Below are 17106 nucleotides of genomic sequence, written 5' to 3' on the forward strand. Positions count from 1 at the left end.
GAAAAGCGACTGGTCACTGCTCCCTCAACTTTCAGTCACCGCGACTGAAGGCCAGCTCACTACTGTGCTGGGAACAGCAGACCGTAGCCCCCTCGCCTTCGAGGTGCTCCCTGTTTGCTCGGGACACGAGTCAAACATGACACCACAGTGAGCAGTGTAACACAAGGCTGGCAGGGGCTGAGGAAGGAGGGGGAGAGCCCACACCTGCCTCCTGTCCTGGGGGGCACTCCAAGGGCTTCGTGAGGACCCCGTATTCACGCAGGGACAGAATGGGATGAAGTTTGCCACGTGGCCGGTGAAGGAGGACACCGGGCATCAGGCGGGGTGGACTGGTGAGCGTCACACGCGGGGCATGAGGACTCCCTGGGTCACGCTGATGGAGCAGGGAGTGTGGACGGAGCGGGAACAGGAAGGCCAGGCAGGGTCAGGAAAGTCACGTCTACACCTTCTCCTGTGGCGATACAGACACCAGGCCCACCTCCTGAGCCCCTCGCACATGCCAGGAGTGGGACACGCGTCACTCCAACCTCAACAGCACTGCGGAAAGGTCACCAAGAGGTCAGGACATAGCCGGGGGAGGATACTGGTGCTCTGAGGAGCCTTCTCTGGGGCTGTGAGGGAGACAGAAGGGAAAGCTAAGAGGGGCCCATGCCCGGGGAGTAGAGGCAGGGGGCCAACAACGGCACGCAGGGACAATTACCCCTGGGGCACGAAGGAGGCTCGGGGTACACCTGGGTTTCCAGGTTGGGTGACTAGGTGAAAGGAGGGGATGCTCACTCGGCCAGGCAGCGGGGAGGCGGCAGCCTGGGATGGAGCAGAGGCGAGCGGACGGGACGAGCTAAGTCGGATATTCGGGTCAGTTAAGTTCCCGCACGGCAGATGGAAATGAAGTGGGGCTTGGAGGAGGGAAGTGGGCTGTGGGAGGGAGGTCAGCAGGATGACGACGCTGGTGATGACCATTACAGTAGCTGACGCTGGCTGGTGCTTTACTGTGGCCTGGACGCATGAGTTATTTCAGTTCATTTACCCTTCAACCCTGTTCAATATTATTATTATCTCCATTTCAGAGATGAGGAAACTCTGGCACAGAGTAAGTCGTGTAACGTCCACCAGAAAAGGAGACAAGGAACGTGGAGGCCAGGGAGGACCACGCCCCTTCCCCGCCCCGGCCTCGGGCAGGAGCAGCCACACTCTGGGGGGACAGGGAAGCTGCCGTTGTCGGCATCTCCGCAAGAACCACACTCCGATACCTCTGGTCTCCTGACTTAGAGGGTCCTTCAGATTCCAACGGTGTTGGGATTGACAAGAGGGCCTCTGAGGCACCAAGGGTGGGGCCCTGACCCAAGTGGACTAGTGCCCTTATAAGGAGAAACCAAAGAGCCCCCACACCCCCCGTGCTCCCACCAAGCAAGGACCGTGTGAACACACAGGGAAGGGAGCAGGTTCTCACCAGGAACCACATCCGCCATCACCTTGACCTTGAATTTCCAGCCTCCAGAGCTGTGAGACATAAACATCTGTGGTTTAAGCCTCCAGTCTGCAGTATTTTGATATGGCAGCCCGAGCTAATACAGATTTTGGTATTAATTTGGTTATTAATATGGATTTGGGGATTGCTACACTAGGGCAGGGAAATGACTTTGTAGGAAGGATCCAGGCCTCGGAGGAACTGCATTGAGGTCTGGATGATGGCAGGGGCGCAGTCAGAGGCAGAACTGACGGTCGCAAAGGGCTCCTCGTGTGCCAGCAGTCACCCTGATCCTGCTACTGGATCCTACTGTGGGCCAGGCCCTGGGCAAGCACAACGGTCACACACCTCCCATGCGGTCACATGCTGCCCGGTGGGAGCCATCGCCCACCACACAGGCCAGGGAACAGCCCGCCCTAGGCAGGTGCCAGGCAGATGTGTGCTCTAGAGACTCCTGCCTCTGCCCACCCCAGACCCCATGGGCACACCACCACCCAAGCTAAGCCACCCCCGACCCCTCACTCTCTCTCTCACTGCTGCTCTTGTCCTAAACATCAGGCTGGAGACCAACTCCTGCAAGCCTGCCCAGCCCTCCCTCCCCCTGCTGGCCTGAGCCCTGGGATGCTTGCCTCATCACACTAATGACGCTGCACGATCACCCGTGCTTCCCTTGCTCTTTCAGCCTCCTTGAGGGCAGGTGATTATCTCTGTGTCCCCAGAGCCTGTGACAGTGCCCAGCAGGGAGCAAGTGCTTCGTATGAGAATCTGCCTATTAACCCTGATTATTGTACTAACACTATCCGGGTTGCTTAGAAGAGGTACATTTCAGACAAGGTCTCGTGTCCATGCATTTTCACAAACTCCAGGCTTTTACGGCGCTCAAACCAAAAAGAACGCGTCCCTCTTTTCTACTAGAATGCCTGTGACTCCTTTAAGACTCAGCCCCCCTCCTCGTGGGGGCTCCTAAGCACTTGGTTTCCATCACAGCACGTCAGGCACTGTGGGTCTGGTCCCCAGGCCGTGAGCTCCTGGAGGACAGTCATCGCTGGATGCCCAGCACCCAGCACACTGCCTGGTACTCGACGGCCAGGCACGCGTGTCTGATGAGTGAGACAAGGAGACGGTGAAGGTCTCCCGACAGAAGCCTCCAGAAACCTCTGGTTCGTGACTGTGAGCTCTTCCACCTCCTCTTCCAGGTGGAAAGCACCAGCCCCAGCTCCAGACACTGCCCCCTCCCCGCAGCCCCAGCTCACGCATCCAAGGGCCTTGCCCACTCTGCCTGAGGACGCCCTCAGCCTTAGAAAGCGGCAGCCCTGGGCCCTCCTGTGCTTCCAGGACCGCAGCCTCCGCTCCGCCTGCCCCGGAAATGACAGGCTCCCGTCCCCTCCCCTCTCCCCAGCTGAAGTCCGGAAGCCTGGTCTCGAGGGAGCAGTATGGGGCTTGGATCAAGGGCCTGTGAGGTCAGACCACGGCCCGGGCAGGCTCACTTTGAATCAAAACACGCTGTACACAGGCGGTTGCCCTTGAGCAACAATGATGTCATCTAAGAACCAAAACAAGGCCTTCCCGGCAGCGGCAGAAAGAAGGACCTGTGACCACACAGGCGGCGGCCTGCTGCCCGGGCAGCCAGACGGGCCTTCAGGTGGTTCTGACTCTGCGCGTCAGCCTCTGCTGCAATCAGAGTCTGTGTCCTTCCACGCTCCAAGCGCAGCGAGAGGCAGAGAACCAACAAAAACAAAAGGTGCCCAGGCAGAGCAGAGAGCCGACAGGTGAGAAAACCAAGACCCAGGGAGGCGACCTGCCAAGGTCACAAAGGACCAAGCCTGACTGTTCCAAGGCCAGTACTGCTGGCCCTCCAGCAAACACAGCCCAGAAGACTTGGGTGTACCCTCAGGGACATCAGATTAAAATCCCACCTGCTGGGGGCAACACTGAGTTTCTCCAGTGAATTCTCTCAATCACTAGTTCCCTGGGTGCTCTGCAGAAGAAAAATATTTCCCCATCCGGATAATATCAGGAAAGCCTGAGACAAACTGTCTCAAAGGTCTCTTGACTGCAGTACTTTTCAGAGCCTTTACTACGTGTGCATGAGCAATGTTCAGCAGCCGGCCATGAGCTCTGCCCTAGCGTCCTTGACCTTTGTTCGCACAGGGCTGGGGTACGGGACCAGCTGGAAGTTGTGGGCACCCAACTCCCAGGCGGCCTAGAGATAATGAAACACTTACGAACAAATGAAGCTGAATTCCCACCTCCTGAGAGGAGAAGCAGCGGCTCTTAGAGTCGTGCCATTTGGACTGGGAATGGATACGATGTAATAATAACATCTAATTTTAATTGACGTGAATTTTGAATAGAATGTAAGCATTTTGATCATTATTGTAATGTGAGCTCAAATCCTAGAATCCTCAGGACCAGGTTTTTATGTAGAAAAGTAGCTCTAGGCCCTAAGTCTGCGCTTCAGTCTAGGGCCCTATGAGTTACCTGCTGGGAAGTAAGATCAGTTCATCAATTGAACAAAATAATTTTTTTTGATTAGCCTCGGCAAGAAATCTCAGTGTAACTAACAGATTGCATTTGGGAAGGCATTTTGGTGACTTCTAATCTGTAAAGATTTGTATTCGTCCTAAGAGGATCTGCTGGCTTCAATTCCACCAGTCTGAGCAGGCTGGAGAAAAAACCAAAGCAAACGACACCTTCGAACAGGGAAACCAGAAATGGCTTGTTTGAGCATAGGGACTCTCCCAGGAGGGGCCTGAGAGAAGAGGGCTCCCTGTATGAGCCAGCCCCCAAGAACAGGCAGGAGGACGCTAGGGACAGCCATCACGGCAAGAAGCGAACCACAAGACAAAAGATGCCCAAGTTGATCTTGAACTCCAGGGTCAAGGCATTCACCACTTCAGGAGGCATACAGTGCTGCATGCCTTGCCTCCCTCGAGGCAAGGGAGATGCAAGGAAGAGCGGGGAGGGAAAAAACAGCTGCTATCTGTGTTATATGGATATCGTGACCACGCTACGAGATTGTCATTTGAGAAATCCATCGTCACCTGATCACTGTATCCCTACAACCAGACTGAGATTCCACCTTCCCGGGGACATGCGGGTGGCACACTGAGCACGCACACAACAAACAACGCACAACCTACTCTTTAAACATTTCATTTTCTCCTTCAAACCTGCAACGTAATAAGGTGGAGTTATTAGACTGCATTAACATACAAAACTAAGTTCAGATTTGGGAGTACGAACATTTCCATGTATCAGTTAAAACAAGCAAAGAAAAAGCTTTCGAATGTTCCCAGGAGGGAATTCCCTGGCGGTTCAGTGGTTAGGACTCCACGCTTCCACTACAGGGGGCACGAGTTCGATCCCTGATGAGGGAGTTAAGACCCCGCATGCCACACGGCGGCCAAAAAAAGAAATGTTCCCCGAAGGGAAAAGACTTTAATTTATATGTAATAAATGATATAAATAAATATTAAATATAGAATATATGTTCTCATTTTCAGTATACTTATGCGTAGAGTCATAGGTCTAATTATCTCTACAGATGCTGAAACACCTAATTCTAAGGTTTCCAAAGCCTCTAAGTTTTTGTCTTGCACGTTTTAAGTGCACTCAAATTGTTTGTACACTAATTCATGGACCAAAACATCCTTGGAATCTAAAGATTTACCCTGTTTGCATAGGGGAGACAGAACACCAAAGGCAAACATGCTACCCAAAGTGTTTTTGGTCCATCTCTCCTCCGCCTACTGGGCACAACTAAAGAATTCAGTCTGAGGCATTCCCAGCAATGGAGGCATTTTTCAGCCTCGTTTGGGGAAAGGGATAAATCGGTTGGGGGGTGGGGACAGAATACTCCATGCGGGATAAAGTGGAGGCTGATAGACAAGGTGGGTGAGCCAACCAACCATTAAACCTCATTGAACCCATTTTCATTTCAAATTTCACTGAGGAGCTCAGCTACAGGTAAGAAATGCCAGATGCTTTAGAAATGAGACAGCAGGATTATAAGCTTGTAAAGGGGCACGTCTTCCAAACAGCGGTGCCGATGTGTCAGTCTGGAGCCTCCGTGGTACCTGCATCATTTCAGCCGCTACTGTGTGGTCACATCTGAGGCCACTGAGGGACCAGAATGGGCTGGGAAAGCACCGTCATAAACGCACTTCAGGAACCTACCTCCATTGGCCAGGAGGTTCTCCTGGACCTTCCCCTTTGCATCCTCCATCACTTCCACCACACTCTGGGCCATTCTCTTTATGAGGCTTTGGGGAAAGAACGAAAAGCCAGTTAGAGTAGGAAACTGCCCTCAGAATACTCCCGCACTCTGCTGGCGGCAGAAGGACCAGAGTCACCCTTTGGGAGAACAATCCGGCAATACGCATGGAGAGACACAAAATGCTAACCAGTATTTAAACCAGTGTTTCCACTTCTGGGAAACTATCTTAAGGAAACAGGACAAACAGAAAAAGCTTTCTGAATAAAAAGATGTTCTTCGCAATAACATTGCTGACGGCGAAAAACTGGAAGCCACTGGAAGGTTTGACAATAGCGGATTGTTTAAGTGAAGGACGGTATACCCAGCTGAGGGGTTATTAGCAGCCACTGAAAATAGGTTTACAAGGAATTTCTAATACCATGGAACAAGGCGTGCATTATAATGTTATGTGGAAAGAAAACAAGATACAGGCTTATACAGACAGTATGGCTGCAGCTATGTGAAAATGCTCTTCCTACTTTACATATTTTCTATTCTAGTCCAGTATTGCTTTTATAATTAGAAAATTAAAACTTTCTAAGTCTTCAGAAAACATACTGAAGGCTCCAGAAAGTACGAGAAAGGAAAGGAAAGTATGAGACTTGGAGGCAGAAGGGCTCAAGTTCACTGTGGCTCTGCCAAATGTATGACTCTGGCCAAATTTATTTAATCTCTTTGAGCCTCAGTTCTCTTCTCTGTAAAATGGGATGATACCCATTTTGCGGGATTGTTGTAAATATTAATAGAACTAATCAGGCAGGAGTGTCTGGTGGCAAAGAGTGTCCACTCCTGGAGGCCCATCAGTTAGAAGTCCAGCTGGCAGCAGGCCAACCAGGATCAAAGTCTAAAAGCTCTGATGATCTACATCTTTGCCTCAGGCGCTCTCTACTCATTCTCCTGGCTCCCAGGAGGGAGCAGGTGTTTGCAGGCAGGAGGATGAGGTCACTGAATTCCAAATGGAGAACACGGTTTTCTGCTGACGCAGACACTGGCCATGTGGCCACTCAGAGCGTGGAGCCCAAGGGCCTAGGGCCCGACACAGAAAACTGAGGCAGAGGGCACTGAAAGGCCCCAGATTAAAGAAAGAGAGGGATAGAGGGAAAGACGGAGAGAGGGAAGGAAAAAATGACGGAGTAGGCAGGGAGAGCAACTTGTTTTCGCATCTAACTTATGTATGTTCGTGACCATAAACTGAAAAATACAAGTATAAAGTAATTAACAAAAAATGAAGGGGCTTTCCTGGTGGTGCAGTGGTTGGGAATTTGCCTGCCAATGCAGGGGCACGGGTTCGAGACCTGGTCCAGGAAGATCCCACATGCCGCGGAGCAACTGAGCCCATGCGTCACAACTACTGAGCCTGTGCTCTAGAGCCTGCGAACCACAACTACTGAGCCCACATGCCACAACTACTGAAGCCCGCGTGCCTAGAGCCCATGCTCCGCAACAAGAGAAGTCACCGCAATGAGAAGCCCGAGCACTGCAATGAACAGTAGCCCCCGCTCGCCGCAACTAGAGAAAGCCCGCGCGCAGCAACAAAGACCCAATGCAGCCAAGAATAAATAGAATTAATTAATTAATTAATTTTTTAAAAAAATGAACAACCACACTCTCCCACCCAAAAGGAAACACGTGCTTTGAATTCTGGCATATTTCCAAATACTTAACACTTCCACAGTTCATATTAAGTTGAGGTTCTCTTTTGTTTACCAAGTCCTCTATCACTGTTATTGAATCATCACAAAAATTCGAGAATTTTTGTGATGATTATCATCCCATTTTACAGATGGGAGACTGTGGCCCAGAGGAGTAATTTGCCTCCCAACTACCCAGTTTGTCTGTGGACCCCAAGGCTCTAGGCCACCTGGGCTCAAATCTCCACAAATGTGTTGGCATTTCTTAGGATAGCAGCTCTGCATCTTACTAATGACAACGGGGCAAGTCACCTAGCTAATCTCATTCTGTTTCCTTGGCAAAATGGGGGTGATGTTCCTCATCTCACAGAGTTTGGTGCAATGCATATCAAGAACCAGGCCCCCGGGAGCTTGTGGTAGGTACCTTCAGATGAGCTCTCGGCAGCCTGATGGAGGCGTCTGGGCTCTCTGCCCTCTGGTTCCCCAGTAGATTCGATAGGAGACGGTGAGGGCAGGGGTAGGGGGTACAAATCTGGTTCCCTCCCAGTTCCAGTAACCTATCTCCCCTCATCTCCTATAGCCTAGGGGTGTGGCAACCTCTCTGCGTCTACCTGGGTTCCTGTACCGTTCCTTGTGCTTCTCAACAGCCCTCATACAACTACACGCTCCTTTATGAATAGACCTTTCTCAAATCATCCTAATTGGAGTATGTCTTCTGTTATTTGTTAGAACCCTGACCCTATAAATTCATTCGCTCATTCACTCATTCATTTAGCAAATTCCAGACATTAATCAACTGTGTGCCAAGCACTGATTAGAGTGCCGTGGACCTAGATGCTATGCACAAAGCAGCCCCTGCTCTCAGAGAGCTTCTTTCTAATGCTGTCAAGGGCTCCTCTTTATCATTATTATAGCGACACATGCAGGTTGCTGTCTCTTATTACCATATCCTCTGTCATATTTTGAGTAATTTCTTTACATGAAGGAAGTAGTAACTGCAGCCCCAATGGCAATGCCTGAAGCATAGAAGCTGTTCAGGAAATGTTTGCTGAATGAATAAACGAATGTCATAGCACCTAAATAACACACATGCTTCCTTCCTAATCGACCTAAAAGCAGAACTCCCTCGTCATTCTGTTAATGACTCTTTGCTGTTCCCAATTCTAGCCTCCAAGAAATGTTTAACTATAAAAGCATGGAGGCACACCTGCCCTAGGTGTGTACACCACCACGGAACATCTCAGAATAGCGCAGTCTGACGAAGCTTAATTGCTGGAAAACTTGCTTGTTGCACATAACAAAAATTCCCTGACTTACTGTGATCATTAACTACAGTCATCCGTGAATTGTGGTATGACAAAATCAGAACATTTTTCTCATTGAAAGGAATCTAAGAGTCTAGATGCTGTTTTAAATTTACTTTTTTCACTTTACAGTTCATTGTGAAAACCTTTACACGTCACGGTAGAGCTTCCTCATTCCTTTCATTGACTGCATAGCATTTCATTGCAAGGTTGTATCATAACTAATTCTCTCGATTGAACATTTGGGTTGTTTACGCTTTGAATGATTTTGCAGCAAAACATATATGTTGCCCATTTGTGCAGGCACATATGTAGGATAAATTGCAGAGGAGTAACTACTGGAATACAGGGTGTGAGCACTTGCAGTTTTAACAGATAAGGCCAAATTATCCGCCAAGTATACAGAGCCAATGTACCCTCCCACCAACAATGGATGAGAGTGCCTGCCTCCTAAATCCTTGCTAATGTGACGGATTATGGATCTTTTTAATCCCTGCCAATCTGATAGCTGAAAAGTTCTATCTCACTGGTGCTCCGACTTGCATCTGTTTGATCATCGATGAGGCTGGACATCTTCTGATAGGTTTATTAGACTCTACCCGATGGCTATCTTCTTCTGGTAATAGAGTGTTCATATCTTTCACTGGTTTCTCGTCATTTTTTTTTTTAAAAAAAACATCGATTTGTAAGGGCTCTTAGGTGTTTTGGGGACTCAATTCTTGAGACGCTCTTTTGAGCTAGATAACATCCCCACTCTGAAGATGAAAAAGTTAAGACTTAAAGAGCTAAAAGTCCCCCTACAGTGAGTTATAAGTGTCAGAGCAGAAGTTGAGCCCAGATCTACATGACTCCAAAGCCATGCTCTTCAGTGCTTGTCTAAACTAAACTCTGGCTCCCTCCTCTAACACAAAAGCTTATACTAACCCACAAGGGAAGATATAGAAATCATATTTTTAATTAAAAAAGCAAATTGCAGATGGTGTGCAACCTTGATTGGGGTTTAGTTACACTGAGGCACCCAACAAAATTCATCAACCTGTTCATACAAGATGTACACATTTCACTGTATGTACATTTTACCTCAAAAAGAAATTTTTTGATGGCCAACAGGCACATGAAAACATGCTCAATATCACTAATTATTTGAAAATTGCAAATCAAAACTACAATGAGGTATCACCTCACACTGGTCAGAATGACCATCATGAAAAAGTCTACAAATAATAAATGCTGGAGAGGGTGTGGAGAAAAAGGAACCCTCCTACACTGTTGGTGGGAATGTAAATTGATACAGGCTCTATGGAGAACAGTATGGAGGTTCCTTAAAAAACTAAAAATAGGGTTACCATATGATCTAGCAATCCCACTCCTGGGCATATATCCAGAGAAAACTCTAGTTAGAAAAGATACATTCACCCCAATGTTCATAGCAGCACTGTGTATAATAGCCAAAACATGGAAACAAACCCAAATGTCCATCAACAGATGAGTGAATAAACAAGACGTGGTACATATATACAATGGAATATTACTCAGCCATGAAAAAGAATGAAATAATGCCTTTTGCAGCAACATGGATGGACCTAGAGATTATCATACTAAGTGAAGTAAGTCAGAGAGAGAAAGACTTATATGTGAAATCTAAAAAAATGATACAAATGAACTTATTTACAAAACAGAAACCGACTCTCAGACATAGAAAATGAACTTATGCTTACCAAAGGGGACAATGGGGGGGGAGGGGAAAGATAAATTAGGAATTTGGGATTAATATACATAAAATAGATAAACAACATGGACCTACTGTAAAACACAGGGAACTATATTCAATATCTTATTGAATAACCTATAATCACCATTACATTAACCTATAATGGAAAAGAATCTGAAAAAGAATATATATATATATGTATATATATAAAACTGAATCACTTTGCTGTACACCTGAAACTAACACAACATTGTAAAATAACATTCAATTTTTAAAAATCGGTAAAACAAAGAAAAGAAAAAATATTCTTTTACAAGATACTATCTTTGTTTTTTTTTTGGCCACACAGCATGTGGGATCTTAGTTTCCCTACCAGGGATCGAACCCGTGCCCCCTGCATTGGAAGTGCAGAGTCTTAACCACTGGACCACCAGGGAAGTCCAACAGATACTATCTTTTTTTTTTTTTTTTTTTTTTGTGGTTCGCGGGCCTCTCACTGCTGTGGCCTCTCCCGTTGCGGAGCACAGGCTCCAGACGCGCAGGCTCAGCAGCCATGGCTCACGGGCCCAGCCGCCCCGCGGCATGCGGGATCCTCCCAGACCGGGGCACGAACCCGTGTCCCCTGCATCGGCAGGCGGACTCTCAACCACTGCACCACCAGGGAAGCCCTATAATCCCACTTTAAAAAATTATATGTCAGTATACACCTAAACGAGAATCCTGAAAGAAAAGACACCAAACTGTTAACACTGGTTACCTTTGTGGGTACAAGAACAGCACTTTTCCCTTTCTATGTACTTCTGTAATGTCATGCTTGAATTAAGACATAATGTTACTTTTGTAAGTAGAAAACAAAAGAAACGAAATAAATAATAATATAATAATTAAATAAATAATAATGAATAAAAATAAATAAACATAGCAGCATTATTTACAAGAGCCAAAAGATTGAAGCAATCCAAGTGCCAGTTGGTGGATGAATCGCTAAACAAAATGTGGTATTACCCATACAGTGGAATAATCATGCAGCCTTAAAAAGGAAGGAAATTCTGCTGCCTGATACAACATGGATGAAACTTGAGGTCATTATGTTAAGTGAAATAAAAAAAGAAACACTGTATAATTACACTTAAATGAGGTACCTAGAGTCAAATTCATAGAAACCTTAAGTAAAATGATGGTTTCCAGGAGCTGGGAGGAGGAGGGAATAAGGAGTTAGTGTAGTGTAAAATGGGTTAGCAGAGCTTCAGTTTTGCAAGAGGAAAGAGTTCTGAGAATGAATGGCAGTGACGGTTGCACAACAATGTGAATGTACTTAATGCCACCGAACTATTTTAAGAATGGTTAAAACGGTGATAAGTAGGAGAGAATTCCAGGAGGACGGCAGAGTCAGAAGCACCAGGAGTCTGTCTGCCCACCTAGACAACAGTGGCACTGGCAGAGTCTATCTGCTGTTCTGTGACTGTTTTGGAGCTCTGGAGCCTATTGAAGGCTTGCAACTGTCGGGTGGAGGCTTGAACCATAAAACTGCAGTCAATCTGGGTCAGTTTCAGCTCTTAGCACAGTAGCAGCCATCCCTCCCCACCCCCAGCCATGGCAGGCAGCCCTGTGTTCCTGGAGCAGCTGATACAGTTTGCAGGAGCCAGGGTGGGCAAAGGACCCTGTCCTCCAAACAGTGGAGAATCTGCTCTGACTGCTGCTTCTGATCACAGAGGCACAGACGAAGAGGTGGGCAGCCATTGCTGCCACCTCCCCACATTGTTGCGAACCCCCCTCCTTCTAGCTGTAGTGACTCCCAAGGGATTTAAAGGGCCAGTGCCCATTTTTCCTCCCTTCTTTTCTCTTTTTTTCCCATTTTTGGGAGCCGGACATTAAGACTAGGACATTCAAAAACAACTGTGCACATGGGGGAAATTAGAAAATGGCTGTGCATGTCCAGGGAAAGCCTCAAAAAAGACTTAAGGGGACTTTAAGTTTACACCTCAGGCTGGTCCTTGGCACAGAGACAAACTACAACAATAATTTTTTTTTTTAATAATAAGCAAAAACAACAAAACCCAGCAAATCCTGGGGAAGGTGGAGGATCTGATTTCCAGAGTTACCACATTATTAGATTCAAATGTCCAGGGCTCAACAACAACAAAAGAAATCACAAAACATACAAAGAAACAGGAAAATAGGGCCCATTCAAAGGAAAGACATATATCAACATAAACTGTCCCTGAAAAAGATCTGATGGCAGATCTACTAGACAAAGACTTGAAAACAATTGTCTTAAAGATGCTCAAGGAACTAAAAGAAGATGCAGAGAAAGTTAAGAAAACGAAGTATGAGCAAACTGGAAATATCAATAAAGAGATAGAAAACCTAAGGAGAAACCTAAAAGAAATTCTGGAGCTGGAAAGTACAATAACTGAAATAAAAAATTCACTGGAGGAATTCAAAGGCAGATTTGAGCAGGAAGAAGAAAGACTCAGTGAATTGAGGACAGGACATTGGAAATTATTGAGTCTGAGGAACAGAACTAAAAAGATAGAAGAAAAGTGAACAGAGCCTAAGGAACCTGTGGGACACCATCAAGTAGACCAACATATGCATTGTGGTAGTCCCAGAAAAAGAAGAGAAAGGAGCAGAGAGAATATTTGAAGAAATAAGGATAAAGCTGAAAGACTTATACTTCTTGATTTCAAAACTTACGACAAATCTACAGTAATCAAAACAGTGTGGTACTAGCATAGACATACATATAGACCAATGGAATAGAATAGAGACCCCAGAAATAAACTCTCACATATATGATCAAATGATTTTTCACAAAGGGACCAACAGCATTCAATGAGAAAAGGACAATTATTTCAACAAACAGTGCTGGGAAAACTGTAAAAGAATGAAGTTAATTTAACCCCTTACCTAACACCATATATAAAAATTAACTCAAAATGGATCAAAGACCTAAATGTAAGACCTGAAACCATAAAATGCTTGGAGTAAATCACAAGGCAAAAATTTAATGATATTGGACTAGGAAATGATTTCTTCAATATGACACCAAAAGCATAGGCAAAAAAAGAAAAAAAAAATACAAGTTGGACTTGAAAAATTTTAAACAGTGCATCAAAAACATTATCAACAGGATAAAAAGGCATCTCACAGCATGAGAGAAAAAAATTGCAAACCATCTGATAAGGGATTAATATACAGAATATATAGAGAATCCCTAAAAATCACAACATAAAAACATACAACTTCATTCAAAAATGGGCCTAGGGCTTGAATAGACATTTCTCCAAAGGAGATATACAAATGGCCAACAAGCACTGAAAAGGGCTCAAAATCACCAGCCAACACTAATGGTGAGGAGGCCTGGTAAAATGCTTGGCAGAACAACAAAAAGTCACCCATAAACATCAGGATAAAAGCTTAACCTCACTTGCTGTGATAAAGCATTTTTCACTTACCAGATGGGCACAGTAAAAAGATTTATAATTTCAGCACTGGCAAGTACTCTAGGAAATGGGAATACCAATGCCCTGTTGACATGGCGTGTCAAATGAACAGCTTTACAAGAGAGTATTTTCAGAATATCGATCAAACGTTTTTAACACACAGATATTTTTGCCCAGCAATTCTACTTCTAGGAATTGGCCCTTCTGATACGCTGGCTCCTGCGCAAAAAAACGTATACACAAGGATGTGGGCTGTGGCATGGTCTGTAATTGCAGAAGACAGGAAGTCATCTCAATGTTATCAATAGGGGACCCAGCTGATATAATGGACCACCAAGGAATCTCTAAAAAACAGTGAGGCAGAGGGCCTTCCCTGGCGGTCCATTGATTAAGACTCAGCACTTCCACTGCAGGGGGAGCGGGTGTGATCACTGACTGGGGAACTGAGATCCCGCATGCCACGCTGCATGGCCAAAAAACTAAAAACAAACTAACAAACAAAAAGCAATGAGGGAGGTATCTCAGACTGCCATGAAAGGTTGTACATCACGGAGTAAAAGGAAAAAAGGCAAATAATAAACAGTATCTATAGTTATGACCACATTTTTGTAAAAAGCAAAAGACATAAACACTCAAACTTGTATTATGTATAGAAAAGTCTATAAAGATTCACAATAAATTGTGGAAATGGTGTCCTTTGGGGAGTGGGACTGTAGAGGTGGAATTTGGACTTAAAAAAACCAGCATGATTACGTATTAATAATAAAAAGACCAATAATGGTCTTGCAAATACACAAAGCAAGAAGCTAATAAAGGAATAAGTCAAAAGCATCTACCTGGGCACAGCCCATTAAGATTTCTTTCAAATTAACTGCTGATACTGTGGCATTCATCTGGGGAGCCCCCACGGGGAGAATGAGTAAGATGGGGGTGCGGGGGGAGGCATCACCCAGGCGGGAGGCGGGGCAGGTAGGGAACGGAGAAGGGAGGAGGCCTTCAGGAGCTAAGCAGGCAAAATCCAGAGACCTGGAATGGCAGGGATAAAAGTCAGGAAAGATGGAGATGCCTGTGGCCGAGTATGTGACAGAAACACCCTGTCCTCCCTTTCTACAAATCTTCTGGGGCACCTTGAGCACTGCTGATTTCTGCACCCTGGGCTCCAAGGGGGCCCAGAATCCCTGCTGCGCCTTGGGGTATATGAGGGCTCAAGAGCTAAGAGCACAGCTAGGCAGGTGTTTCTGAGATCTCTCTGTCTACCGCCTCTCCTCCTGCAATCTCATCTGGCCGTCTGGCGTGCAGGGCCTCAGGGCTTTTCCAGGCCCAGGTCTGTCGGGGGAAGGAGTAGCCGGGGCAGGAAGCCTGCCCCGCACTAGGTGGAAGTGGGCTGATCCCCACTCACCTGAGTCCCCCTGCCCCGGGGCTCAAGCACAGAGGAGGTGCTTCCTAAATGGTGTCTCCACGCCAAACTGTGCCCAGCAAAGCATCCCTGTGGGCCACGCTTTCATCAGGGAGCTCCGCCTCAGCTGGGCGATCTGTACCCACCTGCCTCTCCCCCTGTTCTGTGGGAAGGGCTGGGTCTCCTATACCCAGTTCTCTCATAAAGAGAGCACGGCTGTCAGGTTCCGAGGTCCTGAGTGCAAGTGTACGGGACATGAAAGAGGGCATCCCCCCTCCCCTGGGTTTTCTGGGTAATTCAGGCAGAGCAGACTAAGGTGGGTCTGGTTTTCTGAAAGGACCCCAAGCCTGGGGGAGAGGGCCAACAGGTGACAGGCAGGGAAGAGGGAGTTTCCATAGGGTCTTAAGCAAGGGTAACGGTGGCTCCATCTAGTGAGCTGCCCTCGGTCCTCAGAAGGGCCCTTGGCACAGATACATCTGAATCCTCAGGACAGAGGAGGAGAAGCCCCCAGGAGCTGAGGAAACAGATTCAGGGAGGCCAAGAAACTCCCCCCGCCCCTGGCCCCGGCCCCGGCCCTTTCCTGGGGCCCTTTCCGCAGCGTCAGCTAGTGCCAGTCCTGTAGCCCAGCCTCCAAAGCCAGTCTCCACCCCACAGCAGCTGCTGGCAGCGCACCTGCGATTGACGTGCCCCGCCACGGGGGACCCGAACCCCAAGCCCCTCCCTCGGCGCTAACTGGCCTCAGAGTCAAGGTAAAGGCGCCACCACAGGCCCAGTCTCCCTCTGCAGCCACACGGCGGCCCTGAGCAGTGAGGTCCAGAAGCTTCCACACAGGTAGGCAGCCTGCTCCCCACGGCTCCTCTGGTGACTCAGGAGCCCCTGGGCACCTCACCCGCTCCTTTGTCTCTCGGCTTCCTCCTCGGCCAAGGGATATGTCCCGCAGCAAAGTCATCAGGAAAATGTGAGGAGAGCAATTCAGTGACTTTCTTTTTAGAAAAACAAGATCCAGTGAGGTCTCTGGGAGGTCCCTGCTCTGGGGACTCTGGCCCCACTTACAGCTGACTTTGAATTCTGCCCTTGACTCTCAGAAACTCGGTTTCAGAAATAGACAAATATTTCCACCTTTAGAGGAATGCCACTCAGTTAAGTCACCCCGCCCCCTGCCACCGTCACTCAGAACAGAACGGGTTCTGGCCAGGTTGGCTTTGTGCAGCTCAACTTGCCCACAACACAGCATAGAAATTCTTGGTCCTCTCCAAAAAGCCAACCTGCCGGGACTTCCCTGGCGCTCCAGTGGTTAGGACTCTGCGCTTCCACTGCAGGGGGCACGGGTTCGATCCCCGGTTGGGGAACTAAGATCCCACATGCCACCACCAAAAAAAAAAAAAAGCCAACCTACCCCCAGAGAAAATTTGCCCCCTAGTGGAACGTGGAGGAGAGGAAGGCTACTTGTTCTGAAGTGGTACTGAAATGCTCTGGGGTCTTTTAGGAATAACCGGGCGGTTAGACCCTAAGCATCAACACACATTTGTCTACGTCCTGGAGAGTTTGCCGAAAGTCAGCCCACCAAGCAGCCCGGTCACCACGCCCAACGGCAGGGGCCCCAGGGCTCACAGGTGAAGGGTGCCACCAGACTGGTACTACCCGCAGCCTTCCCAGGGGATGGAGGGGTCAAGGTCAGAAATGGCAGATCACAAAATGGGATGACAGGTGACTCAGGAACACCCGCAAGTGTGCTTGCTCATGCTGGTGACCCAAGAAATCCACATTCACACAATCATACATCATTTTCATTTTGCGAGGGACATGAACAATGTTTTTTAAAGGCACTGAATCAATGAGGGTCTGATGAAACAGCACGTTCTCGCAACCTCGTTGGAAAACAATTTAGCAAT

General features: G+C 47.5%; 1 protein-coding gene across 5 annotated transcripts in view; it reads right to left on the reverse strand.

The window, feature by feature from the left end:
• The window catches only part of ATP6V1C2 (ATPase H+ transporting V1 subunit C2), a 54275-nt gene that overhangs the window by 19415 nt on the left and 17754 nt on the right, over window positions 1-17106 (reverse strand). For 3 of the 5 annotated variants that reach the window (XR_003794902.1, XM_029231959.1, XM_029231960.1), the window contains exon 4: window positions 5648-5733. The exons of 1 other annotated variant lie outside the window; for it this stretch is intronic. Coding sequence is in view for 2 of the 4 variants with exons in the window: in XM_029231959.1 (XP_029087792.1) it covers window positions 5648-5733 (86 nt within the window). In the remaining 2 variants the exon portion in view is untranslated. Of the gene's footprint in view, window positions 1-5647; window positions 5734-16103; window positions 16270-17106 lie in introns of those variants that run through there. One more of the 5 variants, XR_003794903.1, reaches the window with a different exon arrangement.

The sequence above is a fragment of the Monodon monoceros genome, unplaced genomic scaffold, assembly GCF_005190385.1.
Source record: "Monodon monoceros isolate NGI ecotype Baffin Bay Population unplaced genomic scaffold, NGI_Narwhal_1 Super_Scaffold_19, whole genome shotgun sequence".
Lineage (NCBI taxonomy): Eukaryota > Metazoa > Chordata > Mammalia > Artiodactyla > Monodontidae > Monodon > Monodon monoceros.